The sequence below is a fragment of the Carettochelys insculpta genome, chromosome 10 (assembly GCF_033958435.1).
Source record: "Carettochelys insculpta isolate YL-2023 chromosome 10, ASM3395843v1, whole genome shotgun sequence".
Lineage (NCBI taxonomy): Eukaryota > Metazoa > Chordata > Testudines > Carettochelyidae > Carettochelys > Carettochelys insculpta.
Genome location: NC_134146.1, coordinates 34272639 through 34297342, shown reverse-complemented (window position 1 = coordinate 34297342; position 24704 = coordinate 34272639). Strand labels below are relative to the sequence as shown.

General features: G+C 42.3%; 1 protein-coding gene across 3 annotated transcripts in view; it reads left to right on the top strand.

Annotated features, from left to right (window-relative positions):
- SI (sucrase-isomaltase) overlaps nucleotides 1-18351 on the top strand; it is a 262662-nt gene extending 244311 nt beyond the window's left edge. For all 3 annotated transcript variants that reach the window (XM_075003677.1, XM_075003678.1, XM_075003679.1), the window contains 12 exons: nucleotides 536-674; nucleotides 2746-2879; nucleotides 3587-3621; nucleotides 3717-3833; nucleotides 4343-4491; nucleotides 7040-7124; nucleotides 7227-7283; nucleotides 8063-8187; nucleotides 8819-8907; nucleotides 9746-9795; nucleotides 12150-12323; nucleotides 17565-18351. In XM_075003677.1, the coding sequence (XP_074859778.1) occupies nucleotides 536-674; nucleotides 2746-2879; nucleotides 3587-3621; nucleotides 3717-3833; nucleotides 4343-4491; nucleotides 7040-7124; nucleotides 7227-7283; nucleotides 8063-8187; nucleotides 8819-8907; nucleotides 9746-9795; nucleotides 12150-12323; nucleotides 17565-17642 (1232 nt within the window). In that variant the 3' untranslated portion in view covers nucleotides 17643-18351. The remainder of the gene's footprint in view (nucleotides 1-535; nucleotides 675-2745; nucleotides 2880-3586; nucleotides 3622-3716; nucleotides 3834-4342; nucleotides 4492-7039; nucleotides 7125-7226; nucleotides 7284-8062; nucleotides 8188-8818; nucleotides 8908-9745; nucleotides 9796-12149; nucleotides 12324-17564) is intronic.
- The last annotated feature ends 6353 nt before the right edge of the window (nucleotides 18352-24704 follow it).

The window sequence follows — 24704 nt, the reverse complement described above, 5'->3', positions numbered from 1 at the left end:
CATACACGTTATTTAAATCATTCCCTTTGTTAATTGTTGTCTGTGGTTCAAAAGAAGAAAGATGATTGGATCCAACCTTGCATAAAATATTAAGCATTAATTTAATTTTTTATTAAAATCATGATGCAGGTTTAGGATTTTCAGCATCAGCAACATACAAATGAAGGTCCTGATTCCATATACTAAAACAGCACCTTTGTAGTGAGAACAATGGTAGTTGGTACATGCTTATATCCAGATATTTAGTAATATTGTGTCTGTGACCCAGCACATGAGAATGCTGGACATAGTATTTGGAGACAAATTCTCAAAAAGGTAGCGTAATGCCATCAAGGATAAATCCTGCCATTATTCCATTTGAAGAATTGCTGGGAAGACTTGGCCCTGAATGTTCTTGTCAAAATATATCCGTACACAGGCAGTTGAAGGAGGGCAATAGTAAAGAAAAAAATGGAGGTTTCAGGTGTGAATGACGGACCTAGCTTTTTATCGACACTATGTTACATGGTTTGACTTTTAATCTCTTACTCATTAGCTTTGGCAGAAAGGGAAAAAGGGCTGAATCTTGTGACCCTGTGCATGGAAAGTGAACAGTTCCTGCCAGATGGGACCCCCGTCAGGCACTATGATGTACATAGTCTGTATGGATGGTCACAGGCACAACCTACCTACAAGTGAGCCATTTTTCACTTTTTTTCTTCTTTGGGATCAGATTGTGACCTCAGTTACTAGAGTGCAAACCCTGAGTATTTCTATTGATGTCAGTGGGCTTGCTTCCATGGAATAGTTCATCCTGATTCTTAATGCTCTGCATTTCTGTCATGAATGGTTTGCTTACTCTTTACTGTAAGTTACAAGTAAGCTTATTTTAAATGTTATATTAGCTTTTCTGCTGTAACCTTTAAATATTGTAATGAGTTTATATAGGAGATGTTCCAAAGCCCATTGCAATCCATCGGAATCGTTCCATTGATTTCAGTGGGCTTTGGATCAGGTTGAAAAAGCTGGTTGCCGTTTTCTACTCTGCAGTTCAGTCCCAATAAATACAGGTTCATTTGCCAGGGTAAAGTGTGAACATGGAGTGTATTTTTCCTGACCCAGGATATAGCAGGTGTTATAAGTAAATTCCCTGTCCTGTTTATGCTTTTGGAAGAGAGAATTGAGCTAATCCAGGGATTGTCAAACTTCCTTGCACTGCAGCTCCCGTCTAACAACAAAAATTGCTACACATCTCCAGGAGGGACCAAGACCTGAGCCTGCCAAAGCCCACTGTCCTGGGTGGGGGGACCTAAAGCTAAAGCTTGAGCTCCATCACCCCAGGTTGAGGGCAGGGGCAAAGCTTAAGCCCAAAGGCTTCAGCCACAGGGGAGGCAGGGGACTGTAACTTGAGACCTGCCAACCAAGGTTGAAGCGCCGTTAGTCCTGCCGCCCCCCTCCCCCCCACACCAATAGTGGGGCTTGGGCTGGCTTGGGTTTTTGTCCCAGTCCTCAGCAGTTCTAATGTCAGCCTGGTCAATCCTATTTAAATGGGATTGCTTCCCACTTTGGGATCCCAAGCCACAGTCTGAGAACCACTGATGTGATCCACGCCGAACATAGTAACAGAGAGGTGGCCGTGTTAGTCCGTTTTTGAACAAAACAAAACAGCAGTCATGTAGCACTTTATAGATTAACAGAATGATTTATTCGGTGATGAGCTTTCATGGGACAGTCCCACTTCTTCGAATCTATAGAATTTCTAGTCCAGACTCAGTTATATAGCACTGAGGTCCCAGGAAAAAAAAAGACATAAAAACTGACAAATCAAATACATAGAAGTGGGTGAGGGCTGGGATATGTTCAGTTATTGCTAAGTAAAAGCATGCCAGATTAGAGGTTTTGCCAGATGGGAGGGTTAGGATTAGAGAGGCTCAACCTGTATCACACAAGGGCAAATTATTAGAATTGTTATTTCATTGCATAATATGTAATATAATAATGCAGCATTCATGAAATGTTAATTCAAATGTGAAAAATATTACAGGCCAGAACATGCCCACATACCAATGTGCAAGGCATCATGACCCTTCTCCCCTCTCTTCCCACTCAGTCTCTGGGCAATCTTTGTTCTTCTGCTCCCCCTACTTGATCCTGAGAAGAGCTGAGCACTTTGCAGGTTTTTTCTGGAGAACTGTGATGCTGATTGCAAAGGGAGCAGCCCCAATTCTTTTCCCTAGTGGCAAGCAGTTCTGATATGGGTCTTTGTCCTGCAAGAATGCACGCAGATAAATAGCTTTCTTCTGGTGACTAATTGTTCTTAAGCCTTTGTAACTACTCACACTAAAGTTACATATGTGTATGCATGCCCATAGGATCAAGGCCTCAGAAGCAAAGAACTATATTTTTCCAGGTATTTTAGACTGTCTATGCTAGACATAGAAGTTGACCACTTGATTTGAAATTGCTGTGCCAATTGCGTAGCTAAAATTGACTTATCAGTGATTGACTACAACGGATGTCTACATGGAAGAACGTCAATGGGAATGTTTCTCCCATCAACCTTTCTTAATCTTTGCCACTGACAAGGAGATCTGGGGTTGACTTTGACCCCAGAAAGCACAGTTCCGTGCATGGTTGGAACAAAACCATGGAAGATCGTCCCTGAGCAGGTTGATATTCTGTGGTAGCGTGGCTTTAATGTTATAGAAGACTTTTTTCTATTATTTCCACATCTAATGTGTTTCTGTTTGTGTTTGTTTATATTAGTGCCATTCAGAATGCCACAGGGGAACGTGGAATTGTTATCACCCGTTCAACGTATCCCTCTAGTGGACGATGGGTCGGTCACTGGCTGGGAGATAACTATGCAAGATGGGACCAACTTGAAAAATCTATCATTGGTATGAGGAGTAACATATTTTAATGTCCCTCAAGGTTTAAACCATCACAAAGGACAATAAAAATCCATTGAAACACAGTGGCTACATTTGGGCTGTGTCTACACTTGCATTCTTCTTTTGAAAGAGGAGTGGAAATGAAGGAAATTGAAAATGCAAATAAGGCACTGATTTACATATCTCTTGCTTCATTTGCATAATCTCGTTTCGGAAGAGATTGTTTTTAAAGAAAAAAGCAGTGGGGCTTTTTAAACCCCATCTTCGAAGGAACCCTTCTTCCTATTCTGTTTCAAAATTGTGGGGAGTAAGGGCACTTAAAAGTTGCGCAGGTAATTGGAAGTGCCGGCGGCTACAGGGCCTGCCAGCGCTTCGAAGTTGCTGCATGGAGAATTATCCAAGTGAGGTGCTGCATATTCATTGCAGCACTTCATTTGTATTCTCTGCTCAGGCTGATTACCATGCCCCCTTCAAAGAATGGGGCTAGTGTAGACACAGCCCTGGTGATGGCGTGAATTTGGATATTATAGCAAGAAAGTGGAATTCTGGCAGTTTACAATTTTGTATTTTGGGGAAGTGAGACCTAGTCTGGATCCGTGTCTGTAGTGCATTCCATGAGATCCAGCTTCCCTTCTAAGAGTCACCTCTGCATTTGGCCTGACAGAAAAAGATGCAACTGGAAAGTGTCTTATTTCTTCTTGGATTTTTGGCAGGTATAATGGAGTTTGGCCTCTTTGGAATTACCTATGTAAGTTGTTAGTATTGTGAATTCCTGTTCTAAATCTATTTAGATCGTTTAGTAATAACTGGCATTCAGATCTAATTATCTTTAAATGCTTTTAGATTGGAGCAGATATCTGTGGTTTCTTCAATGATACCACATATGAACTGTGTGCCCGCTGGATGCAACTTGGATCATTTTACACCTTTTCTAGAAATCATAATGTAATTGGAACTATGGTGAGTTGACAGTTCTCTGTTAATTATAGGCCACTGCGATGAGTCAGTTCAAAGGACGTTAATTGTGGTTCTTTTCCTAGGGACTGCTTTGCATTAATGATTGGGTCAGTCAGTTTCAAGTGAGTCCTGACTGAGCATCATGGAAGTCCAATGAAAGCAATTCCATTGACTTCACTGGAGATTGAATCAAAACTTAAATTTCAGTGTCCATTACCATGGTATCATGCCTGCCATCTGACAGAGAAGGGAACTGACTTCATTTCTCAGGAAGCCAGCAGAGCAGACTTTTGCTTCAACCAGCTTTCCTTGGTCTTGATCTGGACCCACAAAGCTTATCAGAGTTCTGTAACTAGGCTGATTTCTAAATGTTTAAAACTTCTTGTTTTAACTTCAATCAGTAAAAACCAAATTCTACTATTTGATGCTCACGTTCATTTCCCTTTGGCAGGAAGGTGTGTACAAGAGAGATTTCTAAAATACACATAACCCTGATTTGTCTTTATTTTTAGAGACAAGATCCTGTTTCCTTTGATGAAAAATTTAAGAATATTTCAAGGGATGTGGTCAATACAAGATACAAACTCTTACCTTATCTCTACACTTTAATGCACGAAGCCCATGCTTATGGTGGCACTGTAACACGGCCCCTGCTTCATGAGTAAGTTTTACATGTTTGACATCACTGTTGATACTTAACTTGATCTGAGCAGAATCTTTATGAAGCAGAAGCTCAGTCTTTGCCCAGTCATAATTATTTTTGCCTGTGGCCTATATGACACTATGGGTACACCACTCTCCATAACTTTGTCCTTCTCTGTGCTGTCTGGCCTTTCCCCAACTTCGATTAACTGGGGAAAACAACCTGTCCCTTGCAGAAGGGACGTGCCATCTAGATGGCATCACTTGAAATAAAGGGAGTGTATCCAGCTGCTAATGCTCTGTAAATGGCAGGTTGAGTAGCTTTAACCACGTAGGAGTATGTTGCTTCATTTCTATATGGGGAACTATTGGCAAGTGTAATTAATATTCTGTTACTGAAACCTCTTTTGATTGAATTCTGGAAGCAGCTGCATGCAGTGCAAAGAGAATGGTCAGTCAGGAGGCTAGGGCTGTAATCCAGTCTCACTGATGATATTGAGAAACTATTCTATTCCATTCTGTTCTATTCAGGTTCTTAGTGTGCTCTTGTGACCATCGTATGAGCCTCTTTCAGTAGTAAATTAAGCAATGACTAATACCTTTCACAGTCTTTACTTCAGTCATCTCTCCAAGGAGCATACCCAGTTGACAGTATTGTGAGAGATGTTATGTCTTCCTGACTATTTTGTCTTCGGGTGGGGGGCGGGGTGGGAGAGACAGGTTGTCTTTACACGTCCGTGTCAAATTGTGACTTTTAATTGATAATATTACCGGTGTTTCGAGTATGTAACTGCAAGTGACCAACTTCATCAAAGACAGACCAAGGGCAATAGCTTGTAATATCTAATCTCGCTGAAGAGCTAACACAGAACTCATCCACCATGATTGTCCTCCAATCCAAAGAGTCCACCATAGGGATCTGTCTACACTAGACCAGGAGATTGACCCTCTCATGGTCGATCTTCCAGGCTTCTCTTTTGTGTGCCTGGTAGGGATGCACAAAATCAACCTCTTAGGGGTCACAGTTGTGGGACATGAAGAGTAGGGGAGGTTGACAGGAGACACTCTTCTGTCAACCTTCTTCTTCGGTAAGGACAGCCCCGTAAGGCAAGTGCAGATAAGCCAATTCTAGCTATACAGTTGCCTTAGCTAGCATTGTGTATCAGCAGTCAGCTAATTTTACCTAGCATAGACATAGTCTTAGAATGTGTCTTCCACTGGGAATGGTAGGTAGTAGAAGTTTGAAATGGTCCTTCTATCTATTCTGTTTGACGGGCCCCTGAGAAAACTCTGTCTCCTTCACAGATAAGATTTACCTTTAGTGTAGGAAGTTACATTGTGGCTGAGGAGCACAATTGTCAAATAGGGGCTTCATCCCAGAGCTGTAGTCAGATATTTCAGATTCCATTTTCATTGTCCTAGAGGGCACTGCAGCAGATCTAAGTGCAAAGGAACTTGCCTACATGAAACTCTAGCATCTATATTGGGAAGGAGGCATCATATTGGTAAAGACTGTCATGTGCTCCTCATTCCAAAAGAGCTCCATCTCATACGTGAAGAAAATAAGCAGTGCTCATATACCCGTTTACATTTGCATTTACTCTTAGTTTTTTTTTTAATTAACTAAGGATTTGGACATTAAGTTTCCGATGAGTGAATTTTTTATAGCTGCATCACACAGTGAATGGAGGGAGGCGAGGCAGAGGGCATTCTGGGAAGAGTGTATTTGGGAATAGGTGCAGACATCACTTTAATAAAGAGACATTGATACCCCTTAAATGACCATTCCACTCATGTAAGAAATTAAATCATGTCATATTTGGCTTGAGTTTGTTCTGATGAAAACATGATACATAATCAATAAACTGGATTTTCTTTTGGATTCTTTAACTAACCACTTGATGATAACATCTTGTACCACAAGAGGCATGAGTATGATCTGTCTCTGAGAGAAAATGAGCAATGTCTCACTGCTCACATTGGAACTGGCACAGAAATTTTTCACAAATCTCCTCCTCCCCCCCGTCCACAATTCCTATTCCTGGGGAGTAGCAGTTATTTGTTTTCTTGCTATTCTGCACTTTAAGCCATTTCTCTAGTCTTACTGCACCTACTTTGGTGAAATTGGTTGTAAACCCTTGAGCTCATGGGAATAAGGGGACTTCGAAGTAGGCGGGGTCCTTTTGAAAAGGAGCCCCATCTGGACGAGACGCGCGGCGGTAAGCTGCGTCAATTTCGAAGCACGGCGGCTGCCCGCATGCTAATGAAGCGCTGAATATGCATTTCAGCGCTTCATTAGTAAACTTCGAAATGGCCATTTGCGTGGCCATTTCGGAGTCTGCGGCTCGTGTAGACAGGGCCACTTTGATTAAATTGGTTGTAAACCCTTGAGAATTAGCTTCCTTGTATGTCTTTCAAGCTCCTCCCTGCTCCAGTTGAATTGACAGTATTTCAAGAACATGTCTTTTGGTTCTCGCACACCTGATTTTGATTGGCGGTATGAACCTGACTGTGTGCCCAGAATTAAAAAGAGTAAACACTAATTTATAATGTTTTCACTCTTTTAGGTTTGTGGAAGACAAAAAAACATGGGATATATACAAACAGTTTTTATGGGGCCCAGCGTTGCTGATTAGCCCTGTTTTGGACCCAGTAAGCATTTAAATATTTATATTCTTCATGAATTGAACTTCTAAAAGCAAGAGCATATAAACATTGATTTAAGTCTCATATAAATATATTTTCACATTTCAGGGAGCTACAGAAGTGAATGCATACGTACCCAATGCACGCTGGTATGATTACTACACGGTAAGCAACTTGAGAGTGTTCTCTGTACAATAGACCTTTTTTAAAGAATTGAATCGGAGAAGGTACTATCCACTTCCTTAGAGATGCTGGTGATCTTTAATTCCCACTAACAGTTGTGCCTCTGAGAATGCACTTATCAGCTTGCATGGTGAGGCTCTAATATTATATTCCAGTATTTGACAGTAGTTGCTATTTTTAGTCGAAGACTTTGATTAATCAAATAAGATTTTATTTTGGCATGTAACCAGTTCCACTGTCACCATTTTTAAACAAAGGAACTGCCGAATATATGGAAGTGCCAGTATAGAGAACAGCAAAAGTGTTTCAGAAATGACTCTGGTTTCCATTGAATAACAATCATCATTTTATTTTGAGTTTCTTCGTTACGTTGCATAATTAACGAGCACTGATACAATGAGGTGTACATTACATGGTAACAACTTGCTCATGTACCTGGTATGTTGGATGCAAAGCATATGTCCTCTTTGTTCTGTGTCTCAGGAACCTCTCGTGAAGTGTCCATTTTTTACAATTAAAGCACAAGAAAAGTTACAAACAATAAAACAAAGGAAGCAGAAGCACCTGGTAGCCAAAATATAGCACTCCTGGTGGTGATATGTTTGTGGACGTCGGTTAATGTTTCGTCAGTTTATTTTGTACAATGATGTGTATTTGCATCATTTGATTTCTCGGAGAAAATGTGTATTGGAAAGCAAAATTGCACGACACACATTCTTCATGCCTTCACACTTTCAAAAAAAAATCACCTTCTGTTATAGGGAACTGATCTTGGAGTGAGGGGAGAATTCCACACTTTGAAAGCACCTCTTGAGCATATCAATCTTCATATCCGGGGTGGTTACATCATCCCCTGGCAAGAACCTGGTCTTAATACCAATCAGAGGTAAATGTGGTAAATTGGAGGGTTCCCTTTTAAGATAATGTTACAGTCATGTATGCAAAACAATGCTAATATTTTACCTAATATTAACAATTTTGTACATGGAAATTAGAATTGATCTGTTAATTTATAACTTTGAAAATGAGAGACATTTATTTACTCAGCTTTTGAGACCTTAATGAATGGATAAGGTTTTTATCCTCTGTTGTACCCTGTTTAGTATATACAGTAAGAAAAAGTGTGTGTTTATTTTACAGCATGTTTTCCTCTTTAAAGGACACATGTAGCAGTTCCCTTATTCCAGTCATGCAAAAGTCATGGATTTTTAAGGGAGTTGTGAATACAGATCAAAGGCTGGATGAGCCCCCAGTTTTTGTTGTTGTCTTTCTCCATAACACTGAGCTTGGAACAGAAGTTGACAAGAATTAGTCCAAAATGAAGAATCCTCTTGCTACTTCTTTTTAAGTACAAAAAATCTGCTCAGTTTGATGATATAATAGAAATTGTATTATATGTGTGAGTGTGGGTCGGGGAATCCAGACATCCACTTACAATTGTCAGAATATACAAGCTGTGGCTCCAATGAAAAAGGGAAAATGAATGTTTTTCCTGGCTTCCTTTTTTGTTTTTGTAGCCGGCAGAACTCGATGGGACTGACTGTGGCTTTGGATGATAATGGAGTTGCTCAAGGACAGCTTTTCTGGGATGATGGCGTAAGCATTGGTAAGTGTGATTGCTTTTGGTATAATGTCAGAGATGGTTTCCACTCATGCAAGTGGCAGCATAAAAGTGTAAGAGGATCAGGACCAAACTAATTAAAGAGTTAACATTTTTAAACTATGACGTTTCATGCATTATGGGACGTCTCCTCCAGGGTGTGTGATGGTGGGAATATAGGTGACTTTGAGCACCCTCCTTCCACTGGCTGATCCTTGGGTTTTCTAACATGCTCCTGTTGGATCGGTCTGCAGCCTATTTGCTGGCCCAAAATGGTAAGAGAGCACAGTGTGCCACGATTCACAGATGAGGCTGCATGGCCATAATTATGGTGCCTAGATTTGATATATAAACCTAAGGCAGGTTTGTAACCAGCCCGATCCTAGTTTGTACCCAACCCTGCACAGAAGCAGAAGGCAAGTGACTGCAAGGAGCTATCTGGTCACCTCTGAGGTATATTCTGTAGTTCATGCGTTATTCTTACATAGTGGAGCATGGGGATTCTTTAATTTAATTTGAAATAATTAATCATCAAAATCTCTAAAAACAGTTAGGTGTTATTTCTTTACCTAAGTTTCTTGAAAAGTTTTATCATAAATCTAGGTCTCTTGGTAGAATACTGCTAACTAGGAACAAATTTGTATGCTAATTGAATAACATTAATTATAGTATTTATAGGAATATTAGAACCGTGATCTGTGATATGTAATCATTTGTGAAAACAGCAAATAAAAATTTGAGAAAAGGATTGAATTTGTAAATGTTTGACTGCATTGGAGTTATTTCATCCCTTTTTTAAGTAATAGACTAGATTTGATGCTGCTGATTTCTTTTTTCTTAATAGATACATATGAAAATGGAAGTTATTTCCTAGCAAAATTTTCAGCAAGCCAGGTATGTATTTGTCATTTCTAAGTGTTTACCTCCCAACAAACATTTTTGCAAGGCTCATTAGTTTTATTTAAAATTATATCTACATTCATTCTTCCCCTCCATTTATCTGTTTCCCATTTCACTAATATGATTCATTGCAACATTCCTGCATGTCGATTATATCATAGAAGTGCAGATCTGGAAGTGATGTCAAGAGGTCATCTTGTCCAGCCTCCCATGTTGTGGGAAATATGCCTAAAACATCCCTGACAGGAGTGTCTCTCACCTGTTCTTTACAATCTCCAGAAAAGGGGATTGTTTTTTCTCATAGCTACCATCCATCTCTTGCTGCAGGTTAAGCCTGCAGTCCTGTTTTGATTGTGCCCAGAGAACAGTTGGTCACCGTCCTCTTTTTAAGTCTTTAACGTGTTTGAAGACTTACCAGGCTCCACCTCTATCTTCTTTTCTCAATATTAAATATATCCAGTTTTTCTTTATACAAGTGACCTAAAAGGTTAATTTTTGTTACTCTCCTCTGTATTCCCTCCAGTTTGTCCACGTCTTAAAATCTAACACTCAGGAGCTGTACACAGTATTCCAGCTGTGTCATCAGTGCCAACTGGAACAGTACAATATCTGTCTTACATACAGTGCTCCTGTTAGTATGCCCCAGGATGATTTAGGTTTTTTTGCTTCTGTGTCATACTGTTGATTTGTATTCAACTTGTGATGCATTATTACCCCAGACCTTTCTCAGCGGTACTGCTGCCTAACTTGTTAGTCCCAATTCTGTATTTGTATGTAAGTTGTTTGGGTTTCTTTTTCCCATCCCGAAGCGCTGCTCTGTGCACTTGCCCTCATTGACCAGTTCTCCAGTGTGTCAAGGTCACTTTGAATCCTAATCCTGTCACCAATATTACTTTCAATACCTCCCAGCTTAGATAATGTAGTGGAGAGTAGGCTCTGAAGTTAGGCTGACTGGTCTATAATTCTCCGACTCCCCCTTGCTCCCCTTTTAAAGATAGATACTATGTTTTTCCTTCTGCCGTCCTTTAGGATCTTAGCCGTTCTCTATAAATTCTCAAAGATAATTGCTAATAGTTCCAAGATTGCTTCGCTTAGTTCAAGTACTCTTGACACTCATAGTCCCCTGAGTAAGGTGTGGTGGGGACTGACTCCACGCACCTGGAAGGGGTGGGGGCCTAAGGCAGAAAGGATGGGGTGGGGGTTAGGCTCTCCCAGTCAGTTCTTCACACAGATCAGTGCACAACAGCAGCAGTGTGAAGTGCCCTGGAGCTCTGGCCCCTGGCACAGTAGCAGTGGTTGGCAGGAGCCGCAGGTCTTTTGAATCACAGGGCCTGAGGGTAATTGCCCTTTTTGCCCTCCCTCATGCCCCTGTTAGCAGGCCTGCCCTGTGGTGGCTTTTTTCAGGCTTTGGTGACTAGAATACGTCTAACTCTCTTGTGGTCTGTCCTGAAAACATACAGAGAAAACAGCTCAGTCTTGGGACAGATTCTCCTGTTAGGAAACCAATATTTTATGTTCTCTTTCATCAGACATGATGAAACTGATGTGTAGTAGAATAAATTCTCCCTAGGCTCACATCAGGCTTTTGCTGGAGTAGCCTTTTGGGACTGTGAATGATGAGAATGAGGAACTTGCACAGTAGTTCCTAGTCTTAAATTTCAGCTCCTTCAAGCTATTTGAGTCGGGTAAAGGACACAGAGAATTGCCAAAGATAATACGATGCCTTTCTCCTGTCAAAACTTGCTTGGGTTAGTGAAAAGCAACAATAATAGTGTTAATGTGACACTTCTGCAAACTGCAGCAGAAACACTACTGTTGTTGTATGTCAGCAACAATGTACTAAAAAAGGCTGCTTTCCTATCAAACCTTTCTGTTACCTGGACACAAATAATGTTTTACGTGTGATAAGCACGTTTCATAAAGCCAGCGAATAAAAAGAGACTGGAAGGCAAGCTTTCACTTTCGTAGAGCACCAACTGAAAAATTGTCCAGATAGTAAGGAAAGAAGAGTGAGAAGCAGATGGAGTGAAGGTAACTCTGGCAGCCGAGATGCTCAGTTTCTTTCTGCAATCTGTAACTAGCCAAGTAAATAAGGAGAAATAAGCATTAATTAATTGTGGGTTTGTAAATTTATCTGTTAACTCCTGTTTCTGAATCTTAAATAAGGGCTTGTGCCTGAAGGCCAAATCCAAAGTGAAAATAGTAGATTCTATTCTATTGGCAATGAAACTGTACTGGGTGTGAAGTTTGTGTGAAACCATACATTATTCTATTTGGAAGATACTATGTGCTACTGTTTTGATATTGCTACATTTTATTTTTGTTCTATATTTTATCTACCCCCCCAGCATACTGTGAATATCACTGTGATTCACAACGAGTTCCTAACTGACACTAATCCATTGAAATTTGGCTATATGAACATTTGGGGAATAGGAAACCAACAGATTACAAATGTTACTGCCACTTATGGTGGGCAGACACATGTGATTACTGACTTCAGCAGTAATCAAACAAGCCAGGTAGGTAAAAAAAATTAAAGGTTTTGGTTACAATAAAAATGCTGAAGTGTATTGATCTCCTTGTTCTTAGGTATTGCTATAATAAACGCTTTCATTTTTAGTATATACTTTTCTGCCAAATCTTTGTTTATGCACCTTAATGTATGTTCCATTTATGTGAAGTCTGGATGTAATCATCCCAAACCATAAACCTATTCATTTTAGATTGAAATTGCACTGTTGAACTCGCTGTTATGCCTGCCTAGCCAATGCAGATAAGTTCTTCCAGGGATGGACAGACTGTCTGTGTTTTGTACGTTCCAAAGCTTGGCATCATGACTTATCACATACTGATTTTCTATAGTACCACGCCTCTGTCACTGATTGGTTAGTTATTCAGTATTCCTCCATATTCAGTGTGTGCCCTCAGGCCGTTTCAGTGCACACCAGCCAAACTTTGCACTGAATGCAAGATTATTTATTTCCTCCTGGCATTTTTGTGGTATTCTCTCCGTGGTATCTGAGTGCCCAGCCTCCCAAATTTGGTGGCAGAGAGAGATAGGTACAGTCCTGCACAGATACAAATGTATGTCCATGGTTGTAGACATTTGTGGCTATAAATCAGTATCTGCAGAACAACAGGGCTTTCCCAGGAACTTTAATGGTGAAAGGAGCAGAACATGGAGCCTTTGTTCCCAGGAGCCAGTGCCCCACATCGACAGCTCCTCCAGCATGGCTGTATCAGCTCCAGCTCTTCCACCAAGCAGCTGCATCTCCTACCCAGGGGTACACACACCACTTGAGTACAAGGGTGCAACCAGGGACAGCGGCTGGTGAATCAGGTGGCCAGGGCTGAGAGTGAATAGCCATGCTGGAGGAGCTGCAATTGTGATGCCCAGCACTTCTCCAAATCTGGTCACAGGTGTCTCATACTGGACTCTCCAAAATGGAGAATACACCCCTAGTGATTCACTGAAGATGTTAGGTGCTGGCCATCACCTAACCAATCTTTGGCACCAGAGACAAGGATAGAATCCAGTATTCCATTCAGCTAGATTACCCATAGACCCACCCTTTCCCTTTCTGCCAAAACAACTTCCAACTTCTGCATTGATGCAGAGATCCTGCAGACAATGGTCTCATTCACTGTATAACCCTGATTAATTTCAATAGCACTGTGAGTCTTTTGCCCTGAGTGAGGCAGGGTCCAGTGGGGGGAAAAAATGTGTGATCATGTATGTAAGACTATGTCGTAGTTTGTACATACAAGTGGGCTGAATTAAGACAGTCTTACTTCTCGAATTCCTTAACTTTTTCATGCTGGATATTGCAACCTTAGGGTTTTCGGGTTATTTCTACATGTACATTTTAGAGTCTGTCTGTCTGCTAGTGCTATGTTTGTTCAATAACTCCTCTTAAACCATAAGAACTACAACCACAAAATGTGCTATGCATTTTCCTCTGACCCTCATTTAAACCACAATCAGAGTTTTATTGTGCCTGGGTCGTGGCAAATGCCTGAAATCCCAGGATTTCCTAGAACGTGGAAAAGGAAGGGGCAGAAGGAGGAGAGGAGAGAAGGAGAGGGGCACAGACAGAATGGGTGTGATGCAGAGACTTCAGGATGTCGTAGTCAGATGGAGGTTGGGTCAGCCCTCAAAACACTCTCCCACCCCTCAGAAGGCTGTAGGATGGGGTGTCCAGTACCTCCAAGCAAAGACCCCCTGCCCGTGGATCCGAAGCCCACTCCTGACAAAGTCCTGGATCCCTCCCTCCCAAGAGGAGTTGTTTGCCAAGGAGCACTGCCCTGATTTCTTGGCAGGAGCTGCCACTGTAGTGGTGCCACCATCACTACCACAGATTGCTTGGATAAACCCCCCTCCCACCTGCCTGTTACGAGACCCCCTGCCCTAGCTTCTGTACTTCCCACTTGCTCTGACTTTACGAGCCCCTTTCTTAACTCTCCCTGCTTTGAGACCCCTTCAACTTGCTGCCCTAAGCCGCCCACCCTCTGTCCCTCCTTGCCCCTGAACCCTCACTCCAGCCTCCATTTTTTTCCATTTTTGAAAAATACCATCACTGAAAAAGGCATGTGTTTTTTTTATTCAGTTTCAGAAAAAATACTTCAGTTTAATAGCCGAGCAGTTCTGGGTACATCTGCTAGTATTCTAGAAAGAGAAGGTTAGCATGGTTATTTCAGTAGAATATACTAATTTAAAGCAAACACATTGGAAAAAAAACAAATCCATGATCTAAAACCTTATTGCCCACAACTGGATTATGAGCAGGGCTTGGGCCTTTTCATCAATGATTATTTGTGCTCACAGAGTAACTGCAGTAATAGGCTCTTGTCCTCTTTTGTCAACTATTCACTAGAAGGGGGATGATGCATATGCTTTGCCATTGGATTTCACAGATATTTGATGATGATAAAGAAATGTGTGGGCTCAAGAATCCTGGCTTCAATTCCCCATTCTGTAGTGGAGTGTGTTTTAGTGGTTAAAGTCTGCTGCCCCTATGCCAGTAGTCCCTCTGTTTCTGTTAACCCCAACCCTGGACTCTGTCTACCTCTTCCACTATCTCCTCCCGCTCATCCTGGTTCCAGATTTCCTTGCATCCTCCCATACTGTTCCTGCCTTGCTCCCCAGTCTGTCTTCCCTGCTTTCTGACTCGCTCCTGTCTATTCTCCCTCCAGCTCCTACAGTGCTCAAATATTAAAATGTGCATTCAGAGTTGGTAGCTGTCCCTTATTTGGACTCATTTGTGTTCAAATGACACTTCTGATTTAAGGCCTTGATTCAGAAAAGCACTGAAAAATTAAATATATGCTTAAAATATTTAACACTTAAGTGTTAAGCAGGGACTAAATGAATCAAAGCTATTTGTTCTTTTCCTTTTGCAATACTTTTCCTAATACTAGAGATTAATGAAAAAGAAAGTAGAATTCCATGCATTGTAGATTTATTGTCCTTAGATTAATTTATTTATCTCTAGTATTCACCAAGCCATTTTCTATGCAGTGGCTTCTAGGTAGCATGTTTTGTTGTTAAATAAACAGGCTTCGTTTGCTTCCTGTACAAGTTTTTTCATTTAATTCCTTTAACCTAATACCGCTCACAGCTGAGCTAAGCTCTCTTTCAGCTCCTTCTTTTCTCATTTTCACTGACAGCCTTTGCCACCTTTTCTTCATTCTATGCTGCTATCAGTCGTGGCAAAATGCTTTTAAGAGCTCTGCCCCTTCCGTCTCTTGAACTGCCTTTAGAAAACGAAATATTTTCATGCCACCTCTTTACACTGTAATTTAAAATGGATCTAATCTTTCCTGGTCCTTACCTTTTTTTTATAATGAGAGACATTTTCAAATGGAAATTGAGATAGCCTATCCTTTAAGGATAACCTAATCTCTCTCTTACTTCCCATATAACATTTCAAGCAATAAAGTTGTTGTGTTGTGACCACAGTGTGGAGGTGGTTTCCAGGAGTTTTAATTAAAGCTAAACATTTATTTAGGTTACAGTGTCCTATCTTTAACTTGAATAGAATAATTTCTTTTCTTGTATTTAATCTTTGATCATCTGCCTACCTTTGAACTTGGACAACTGTCCTTCCTTGTCCCATTTCTGCTATCACTCTTGTATAACTTTGACCACATAAGACCCAATAGAATTCCAGATAGGTGGGGAAGCTTTTTCGAACAGGGGTGTTTTTATTTCTGTGCTATTAAATGTAGCCACTGATGCAGGAGCCTGGAATACAGTTGATGCACTAAATCTTCTAATTAAAATAGTGTAAGGGGAAGGAGATACAGTTTCTGAACCTGACTTTCATCTTCCAAACTGCTTAACACTTAAAATCAAAAGTTAAGACGACTGCTATTGCATACCTAGTTTTCTAGCTGAAATTAAACATTAAGCCTTAACATGAACTGCTGGCAATATTATTGTAGATGTATTATTAAAGAGAGAAGGTAGACGAGGTAATATCTCTTACTGGAACAACTTCCATTAGTGAAAAATACAAGTTTTCAAGCAACAAAGAGCTCTTCTTCAGGTCAAGAAAAGATTTCTGTATAACCTGAAAGCTTATCTCTTTCACCAACTGAGGTTACTCCAGTAAAAGACATTACCTCACCCACTTTATAATTAATGCTGACATTTCTATGGGAAGTGTTTAAATGATTAGTTACCCTGTAATTTAGTGATTTTTCTTAAGTATGTAACTTCTTAAAAATGCTCTAAAATCTTAGCCTCTATCCTTTCCTAGGCTTTCCCATCATAATTATGCAGCATACAATATTCCATAATGCCTTTTAGGCCAAGGGCCTGCAATGAACTCTAAATGCGCATAACTTCTGTGGCGCCTGTGTGAAAACACTTGTCAATAGACCACAGATTAGTTCCACAAAGGTGACTTTAGCTCAGTTCCTGTGGGCTATCTGCGGTCTAGTGGAATCTGTAGACTCTGTAGGAAATGCTGAGAAGGATGAGCAATCCAGCTCCTTCCCCAGCCCCAAAAAAGGCATCTGAGCATTCTTAATCTCTGAGGCCTGTCCTGGAAGCAGCTACCTGAGCCATTTCTTGCCATAAAGGAGGATGAAGTTATTGTGCTCCCCCTACTGTCCATTTTCAGCCAGCATTCACCTATGTTGAGGGAAACTTGGGGTCAGTTCCTTCCTCTCCTTTTGTACAGAGAAAGGAATTGAATTTTGCATCCCTCTGTCAGGTGAGTGCCCCAACGGTTGGTCAGAGGTATTCTGGGTTGGATTTCCCTTAGTCTCCTCTGTTGACATGATTCCACTGTATATAATAATCGCTAGGCCAGAGAAAGTGTGAGAATGATTAAGGCACTCTGGTAAGACTTTGGAGACCCAGATGTGAGAGTGAGGCAGGAAATGGTAAGTTTGAGAATCTGGTTGGGGCATAGATGTAAGTGGGGAGCCAGACGCCTTGTCTGAGATATCTGCATACACTCACTGACAGACTTTTAAATACTTAAGATACTTTACTAAGGGAAATAACACAGTGGATGTTTACCAGTGGATACCTAAATGCATAGGAAGTTCAGACAATTGCAGACTTCAGACAGCTGAAGTAGAGCTGAAGATTCAAAACTCACATATTGGTGCCTAATGGGGTAGATCATTTAAATCCCTTTTTAGATATCTAGTGCCAAGTTTCTGTGAATGACTGATCTCCCCGCCCCTGTAATTTCTTATGTGGTACTCATGCCTGTTTCTTCCTTTGTCCTCTTCTCTAATTTCAGGTGCTAGAAATTAATTTTACTGAAAAAATATTCAGCATTGAAAAATTTACACAACTTCAGTGGACAACAAGCAATTAACAAGCGGTGGAGAACAGGCAATTTAAAGCATCTCCAGAGGCATCTTTTCATAACTGTTGTTCAGCTGTGCTAATAAAGAAAAAAAACCCAAAGAAATAAAGATGCAACAGTGGATAATGCTGCAGAAAGACAAGTAATTTTGTCTGTTCCACTTAATTCTGACATGATTAGTAGAGACGTTTGATTAGCTTGTACACATGGGAAGGACCCAATTTTAGAACATACATGTAATATTAATGTGAACATAGGTTAAGGCTTCTCTGAGATCTTTTACTGAATAGTAGAGAGCTTAGTTTTTACAGATTGTTGATGTGGAGTGAAAAAGCCAGTGAAAATAATGTGACACCGTGAAAACCTTTGCATTGCCTTTCTAAAATGTGTGCATGTGTTGTATTTTATACAGGACAGAGTACCTTTATTGCAATACACAGTGCCAAAGAGCTGACAGTATGAGGTTACAGTGCATTGAAAATAAAAATGTATAAATAAATTTGATTTATGTTGCTTGTAATTCCTCATTTTAGCTGACTTTGGCTCACATAAGAGCCTGCAATCTGAACACCCCAATCCTTGGGGCGTGACCTTATTTGAACACAGTTATAGAGCCAATATTCTATCCTACAAATAGTGTGGACTTTCAGCAAGACTAAGGCCTGTTGACATCACTATGCCTGACAGTGCTGCATGTGTGTGCAGCACCCAGCCTATATCTGTTCTCTGTAATGAGCTGAACTAATTGTTCATCTTTAATACTACAAATATTCAATGAAATGGGATATTTCTCTTTCTGTTGCTGTTTCTCCTTTAAATAAAGCATTACTTTGATTTCGGCAAGGAAGCCAAGTACCTTCCCCATAACATAGTTCAAACAACCCCCACCTCAAGGGTGATTCTGTCACTGGTGTGGAACATTTTGAAGTACCAGGACAGCAGTTACTATGCTGTTTCTGGTAAGAAGCTACCATGGAAGGAAGCATGTAAAGAAAAGTGCACAAACACTCTTGAAAACAAACTCAAGTCTGCAGCCGTTAAAGAAAAACCTCAGAAATGTGAACCAACTGTAACTGATGCAGATGTGTGGCTAACTCATCACTGCAAAGTGTCGGGGGGGGGGCAGTTTTTACTCTGAATGAGCTATCTCAAGGTAGCTGCCTGGCTGTAAAATCCCTTTGGAGGCAATGCAGTGTAGTTTTTCTCTTGAGGCAGTGAGTCAGCAGAGAGCCTGGAATAATAGTTCTGAGAGGTGGGAGCAGCAACATTCAGTTCAGCCTCCTGCTGATACTTGAAACAGTTTCATTTCTCACATAAAAAAGTAGAGGGAGGGTTACAGAGCTGCACAGCTGTCTGTGACAGACATCTCATTTTGATGCTATACATGGATAGTATTTGGCTGAGCTCTGTTGCTTCTTTATTTCCCTCATCTCAGGAAGGAGCCAAGTCAAAGGAAATTAGCAGAGCCCATGGGCATGTTCAAGCCTCTGCTGGGAGTCTGAACTCAAAAGAGCTCAGGGAGCCTTCAGGCAACTCAAATTGGCAGAGCTTTCTTTAGGAAGAGCTCAGCAGAGCAGCTCCATCTTTTTCTTTTCCCTGGCTTTTCCTGCCCCTCAGTGAAGAGCCAAGAAGGGTATAGGACAAAAAGTGTTGGTGGCACTGGTGTAGGGGTCCTGAGAAGACCACCTTTTACAAGATTTCTGTAGAGACATAAATATTACAGTAATGGACAACCTTACATTATTAAAGATATTTTACAAAAGATCAGTATTAGCAGCAGAGACTGCACTGCACAGGGAAGAAAGACAGTCTTTTGAAAAGCTACACATTCACATTTGTTTCTATGGCTTACATTTAGGGGCCTTGCCAGCTGGTCAGCCATGTGGGATCCCTATATAGTGCATAGGAAGAATTACACACTTGAGGATGAGTCTCACAAAAGCCCAGGAAAAGAAGGGTGTGAGCTAATCCCTACTACACAGGGATTTAGGTGCTTATTGCCTTGTGGGATCCACAGTCTCCATGGAGTTAGTTCCTAAAGGCATCACTACACAGAGCAGCCAAGGGTGGAGGGAGTAAGTAGCAGCAGCTGCTTCCCTTACAACCTTCAGCACATATTGGTAGAATGTCAGTTGAAGTCCCCATGCTGCCTGATCATGCTGAGGGGTTTGAATGGGGTAGACTAACTCATGTTTTCCGTTTAACCAACAATGGTTCGACAGCACCTGAACTAGCTCCTAAAGTCCGTACACATTGAAATAAATGGCCCTTCCCCTGCACTTTATTCCATAACTGACAAGAATTATTCTAAAGTTTGCCCCTTTGTGAAAGCTTCCCCAGGGCAGGAAGCTGGGCAAGTGGCACTAAAGCTGTGGTTTTCAAACTTTTAGAGCAGCCCACCTCACTGAGCACAAACCACCAGCCAAGCACCCATGTTGTCAAAATGAATTTGCTTATCTCTAAAGTACTGAATTATTAGATTATTGGAGCATAAAAATTTAAACACACCACTATAAGAGGGTGTGTATTTAGCTCTTATGTGTATCATGTTAGTTTACTGAATTTCTTTTTAAATTATTTCCAAAAACAAAGGGTTTCAACAGTGTCTTTACTTAGGTGGGGAGCCTTTTTTGGGTTGGAAGGCCACTGATCCATTGAAAAATCCATCTGGAACTCACAAATGTGAAAAGGGGGAAAAAAAGCCCTCACATCATGACTCCCCACTGGGACACCTTACTTCCCTTGTGCTCCAACCGCATCAGAGGACCAAGGGTCAGGGTTTCCCAGAGGCCAGATTAATTCTTTTGGGGTCCCCCACAAGGCTCTGAGGTGAAACCAAAAATGAGGGGTTCAATCTATGGGAGTGGTGCTAGTGGTGGTGTGCAAGAGCAGGCTGGTAGGGGAGGGTCAGGCTGAGAGCATAGATGCAGGAGAAGGCTGAGAGTGAGAAGTCTTGGGGGGAGGTGCATGAGAGGGATGGTGGTGAGGGGTCTGGGCATGAAAAGGATAAGAGGACGCTTAGATGGCTCCATGCTCCCTGCCATTCCAAGGCATCACCCAAGATCTACCCATTGGCCACCATTCTGGCCAATGGGTGCAGTGGGGAAAGCCTAAAGGCAAGAGGTTTCCTGTGCTGCTGCAGCACAGGAGTAGAGGCATGCATGGAACCACTTCTTCCACCCATGGACTGGATTCAGCCTGTGAGGCTTGGGGTTCTCCCCCCATTGCAACAGGAAGCCAGATCTCCTGCACTACCAATGCATCAGGGAAGGGGAGGGAGGGATTAGAGTGCTATTCCAGGCTGCCTACTGTGGTGGAGTTGGGGGGCAGGGCTGAATCTATAACTGCCTGCAAGGTGGTCAGGTCCACAGACCAGCCATTGAGAGCCACTGCACTAAGGTAATGCCTGGGTCATCTGGAGGAAGACTGATAAACCGTGGCCTGCCAGCCTAAGCTGTCGTTCCCTCACACCCTGAAGCCCAAGTCATTTTCAAATGCAAGGTCTTGAAATGGTTGGGGTGAGGGTGAAAAGCTGGTTCCCTAATCAGAGAACACTGGGGATGGCATTTCCTAAAAGAAAGTGGACAATTGGATATGAGATCCAAATGTCTAGTACAGTGAGACAATGCTCACTTTTGTCATGAAAAACAAGGGATGAGATGGGAGGTCACAGCAATAGGCTCAGTTGTGGAGAGGTGACATGCACTGGATAAGCTACAACCTAATTATTCTCCAACAAGTGATGGAAATAAAGTTGTGGCCTACTGAAACCACTTTCCTTGCATTTCTCTTTCTTGCCATCTGTCGGGGACAAAAAGGGTATTTGGTCTAAAAAGCTAAAAAACAGCTCCCTTATAGTTACATCTATCAGACTGAGGAAAAGTCACCCAAGAAAGGTAATCTGTGTTCTCGCCTATGGGAAATTTAAAACTAAACCCAAACAAACACTGGAAAACACACAAGAAAAAGAACAGTCTTTCATGAACTATTTGACTACACGATGCTATGCAGTGGCTTCCAAGTGGAGGCACATTATTAAGGAAGCTCTTCTTTCCTGCTAGGCATCAGAAGTCTCACAATAAAAGAGAAACAAACAAAAAGATTTCATGTTTTCAACTTGATTGATGTTCACACGCTGACAGTTTCAGATGCCTTTTTTGCTTCTTCAACTCCTACTAGTAACACAAACTCCCTTGTGGTAATATAGCAGAAAGGAAAATTGCTAAGCTATCCTTTTGCATTTCATCACCCTTTATGTATAGCTCCTACACATGATCTTTCTACTTACAAGCAGCTGATTGAATGCTGCTACACAAAGGAACCAAATATAAATAAATAAAGCTATACACTTGCTGATGTTTTTAACATGCAATCGTTGGTGTAATGACAAGATGAAAGTAAGTTCTGATATTTACGTATCTAATGTTAAGCAGTGAATTTAGGGACTTAGCAAAGTGTGCTTAGTCAGCATGTCTTCACAAGGGGTTTACATTGGTAGGCAACTGGCAGTTCCCAGCCCATATTAGGTGTCCAGTTGCCTTATCCAATGTGTCAAAAGACATGGGCACCTAAAAATAAGTGTGCTTATCATGATAATACCACTTATAAAGCTGAAGCTACATATTGTAGAAAACTGATATGGGAAGCAAAAGAGCAAATCTGCAGTCAAGGACTATAAGTAAGTGGGCTCAAGGAGAGCAAGACTGAGGCTTGTGGGGTGCAGGAGGGTTCATGAAGGCTCAGTGAGGGCCAGTATTAAAGAAAGGGCCATGCCATGCAAGACTCGAAGGAGTAGGAGTCATTCAGGAATCACTGCTGAAGTAGTAATGCAGACAGAGTGAAAGAGGAGGCTCAATTAGGGAAGTGTTAGAGAAAGGGGCCGGGTGCATGTAGGACTCACTGAGCCAAAGTATCAAGGGTGGGAGGGGTGTCAACTAGGAAGGAACATGGAGCATAAAAACTTTGATAGTTATCAAGAAAATGAAGTTGCAGAGAGCCACAGCTGGTCTATGCAGGCTCTCAAGGCTCACATTTAGGCATGGAGCAGAAGGAAAAGCAGGTGGGGGCATGTCAGAGTAGGGGAGCTAATGGATAAGGAGTTTAGAAGCAGTGATGGGCACAGCGGCAGCTTTGTGAGAATGTCTGGCAGATGGGGAAGCGTGTAGGGTGCTCTAATGCAGTCATCAAGTCAGTGGAGGGGGCAGTGGTCACATGGGTTCCCTGAGGGATGGCTGCATACAGTGGGCACTGATGATAAGTCTGGAGGGCGTTGGGATGGCCAGGGAATAGGTCAGGAAAGGAACACTTTGCGTAACATGTAAGGGTCAATGATGCACTGTAGGACGTTTCCTACCCTCATGGTGAGCAAGGATGAGCAAAAAAGAGCACATTTGTGGTGCATGGACCTGCATAGCAAGGCTGGGAGTGGAATTAAACAAAATTGTGGAGAGCAATGGGTGTGACAGAATCACACAGGTCCCTGATGATAAGCTTGGTGGCAGTCAGCAGTATGGCATGGTCATTCAGGGTCTAGCTAAACAACGTGAAGTCATGCTGAAGATAATTAGGCTGAAAGTGTTTGTGGTGGGTGGGTGGGAGGGTCACATGACATCGTGACATGAAAGGCTGACTGTAGCGTGGTCCTGTGCAAGGGCACTGACACGTTTGGTGGCTGGTGAATGGGGTTCAATAATGCCCTACTGGCATCACTGAGGCCACGTGGGGTCATGAAGTGAAAGGCTGCTTGCCCTCTAGATTCATGCAGTGGTCAAAGGGCCTGAATAGCAAGGTGGTCTACAGCTGTATAAAAGCCCCTACAGAGTAGTGAGTGGCATTGTGAAGCAGTGGTGATACATTTGGAGGCAGTCGATGTTAAAGGGTCGGTTAGAGAATCAAGGTGTTGCAGGAGTCAAGAGTCTGACGAGCAAGGCAGTGGGTGTGAGGGGGCGGGTCACATCAGGTCATGGAGCTGAAGTATAAAATTTTGAGTGGGCAGGATGGGAATTAGTAAAGGTCAGGCACAAGTAGTGAGATCACAACTAGCCTGGCTGGCAGCACACGGGGGAGGAGATGCATGCTGGGGGGTGAGGGGGAAGGGTCACATAGCATTCAAAAGCAATCAGAGTGGGGTGAGTTAGGGAGTGGCTGAAGGATGAGGTGTCATGCATGGGTCAATGAGGCTAACTCTGGAATTAGTGGGGTCATGGAGAGCAACATTGCTTTAGAGATGAGACATGCAGGGTTAGTGACAGGGGCTGGGGATCACAGCACTGTGGTGACATGGAGCAACACTGTGGCCAGGGAGAGTCATGCAGTGGGTCATGGAGTACAATTTTTTGAAGCCACTCAGGGTCACAGAGGGGGTAAATTAGGAATATCCATACCTGGAGAAAGGGGAGGGGTTAAAGAGCCTGAGTAGCAAGTGCGTGAGGTCACACAGCGTCATGGAGAACAAAACTGAATGGAGTGGGGCAGGGTCATGCAGGTGCCACTGGGCCTGTGTTTCAAGGTAGCGGGGACCCACAATGTCCCGGGGTAACATTTGTGATGGCAAGGATTAGACAGCTGTCACTGGTGCTACATTTGGAGGCAGCTAGGTCAATAAGGGGCAGTCTGATATAAGAGCATTTGCTAGGGCCCAGAGGTGGCCAGACCGTGGCTCTTGAGCTGCATACAGCTCTTTGCACAGTGAAATGAAGCTCCTCTTTGGAGCCAAGCACCTGAACTGCTCCCTGCTGCTATGCACACGTGCCCCCAATGCCAGGAAAGAAAAACATGTGCCTGTGGCAGTGGTGGTTCCAGTGAGGCCCAGGTATTGGGTTGGAGCAGGGGTGGAAGTCTGGAGGGGGGTCCTAGCTCTGAGGGAGTGTAGGGGAGTGGGCTAAGGGGAGGGGCTATGGTGCCTTGCTCTGAGGGATGGGGAGAGCACTGAGGCACTTCTATCTATCTATCTGTCTAGATACAAGTAAACATATACCATGTGGCTCTCTGCACTCTATCCACAGCTATTTTTGTCTCTTAGCCTCTAAGTGGTTGGCCAGCCCTGTATCTGGGGGTGGGGGGCAGCATCAG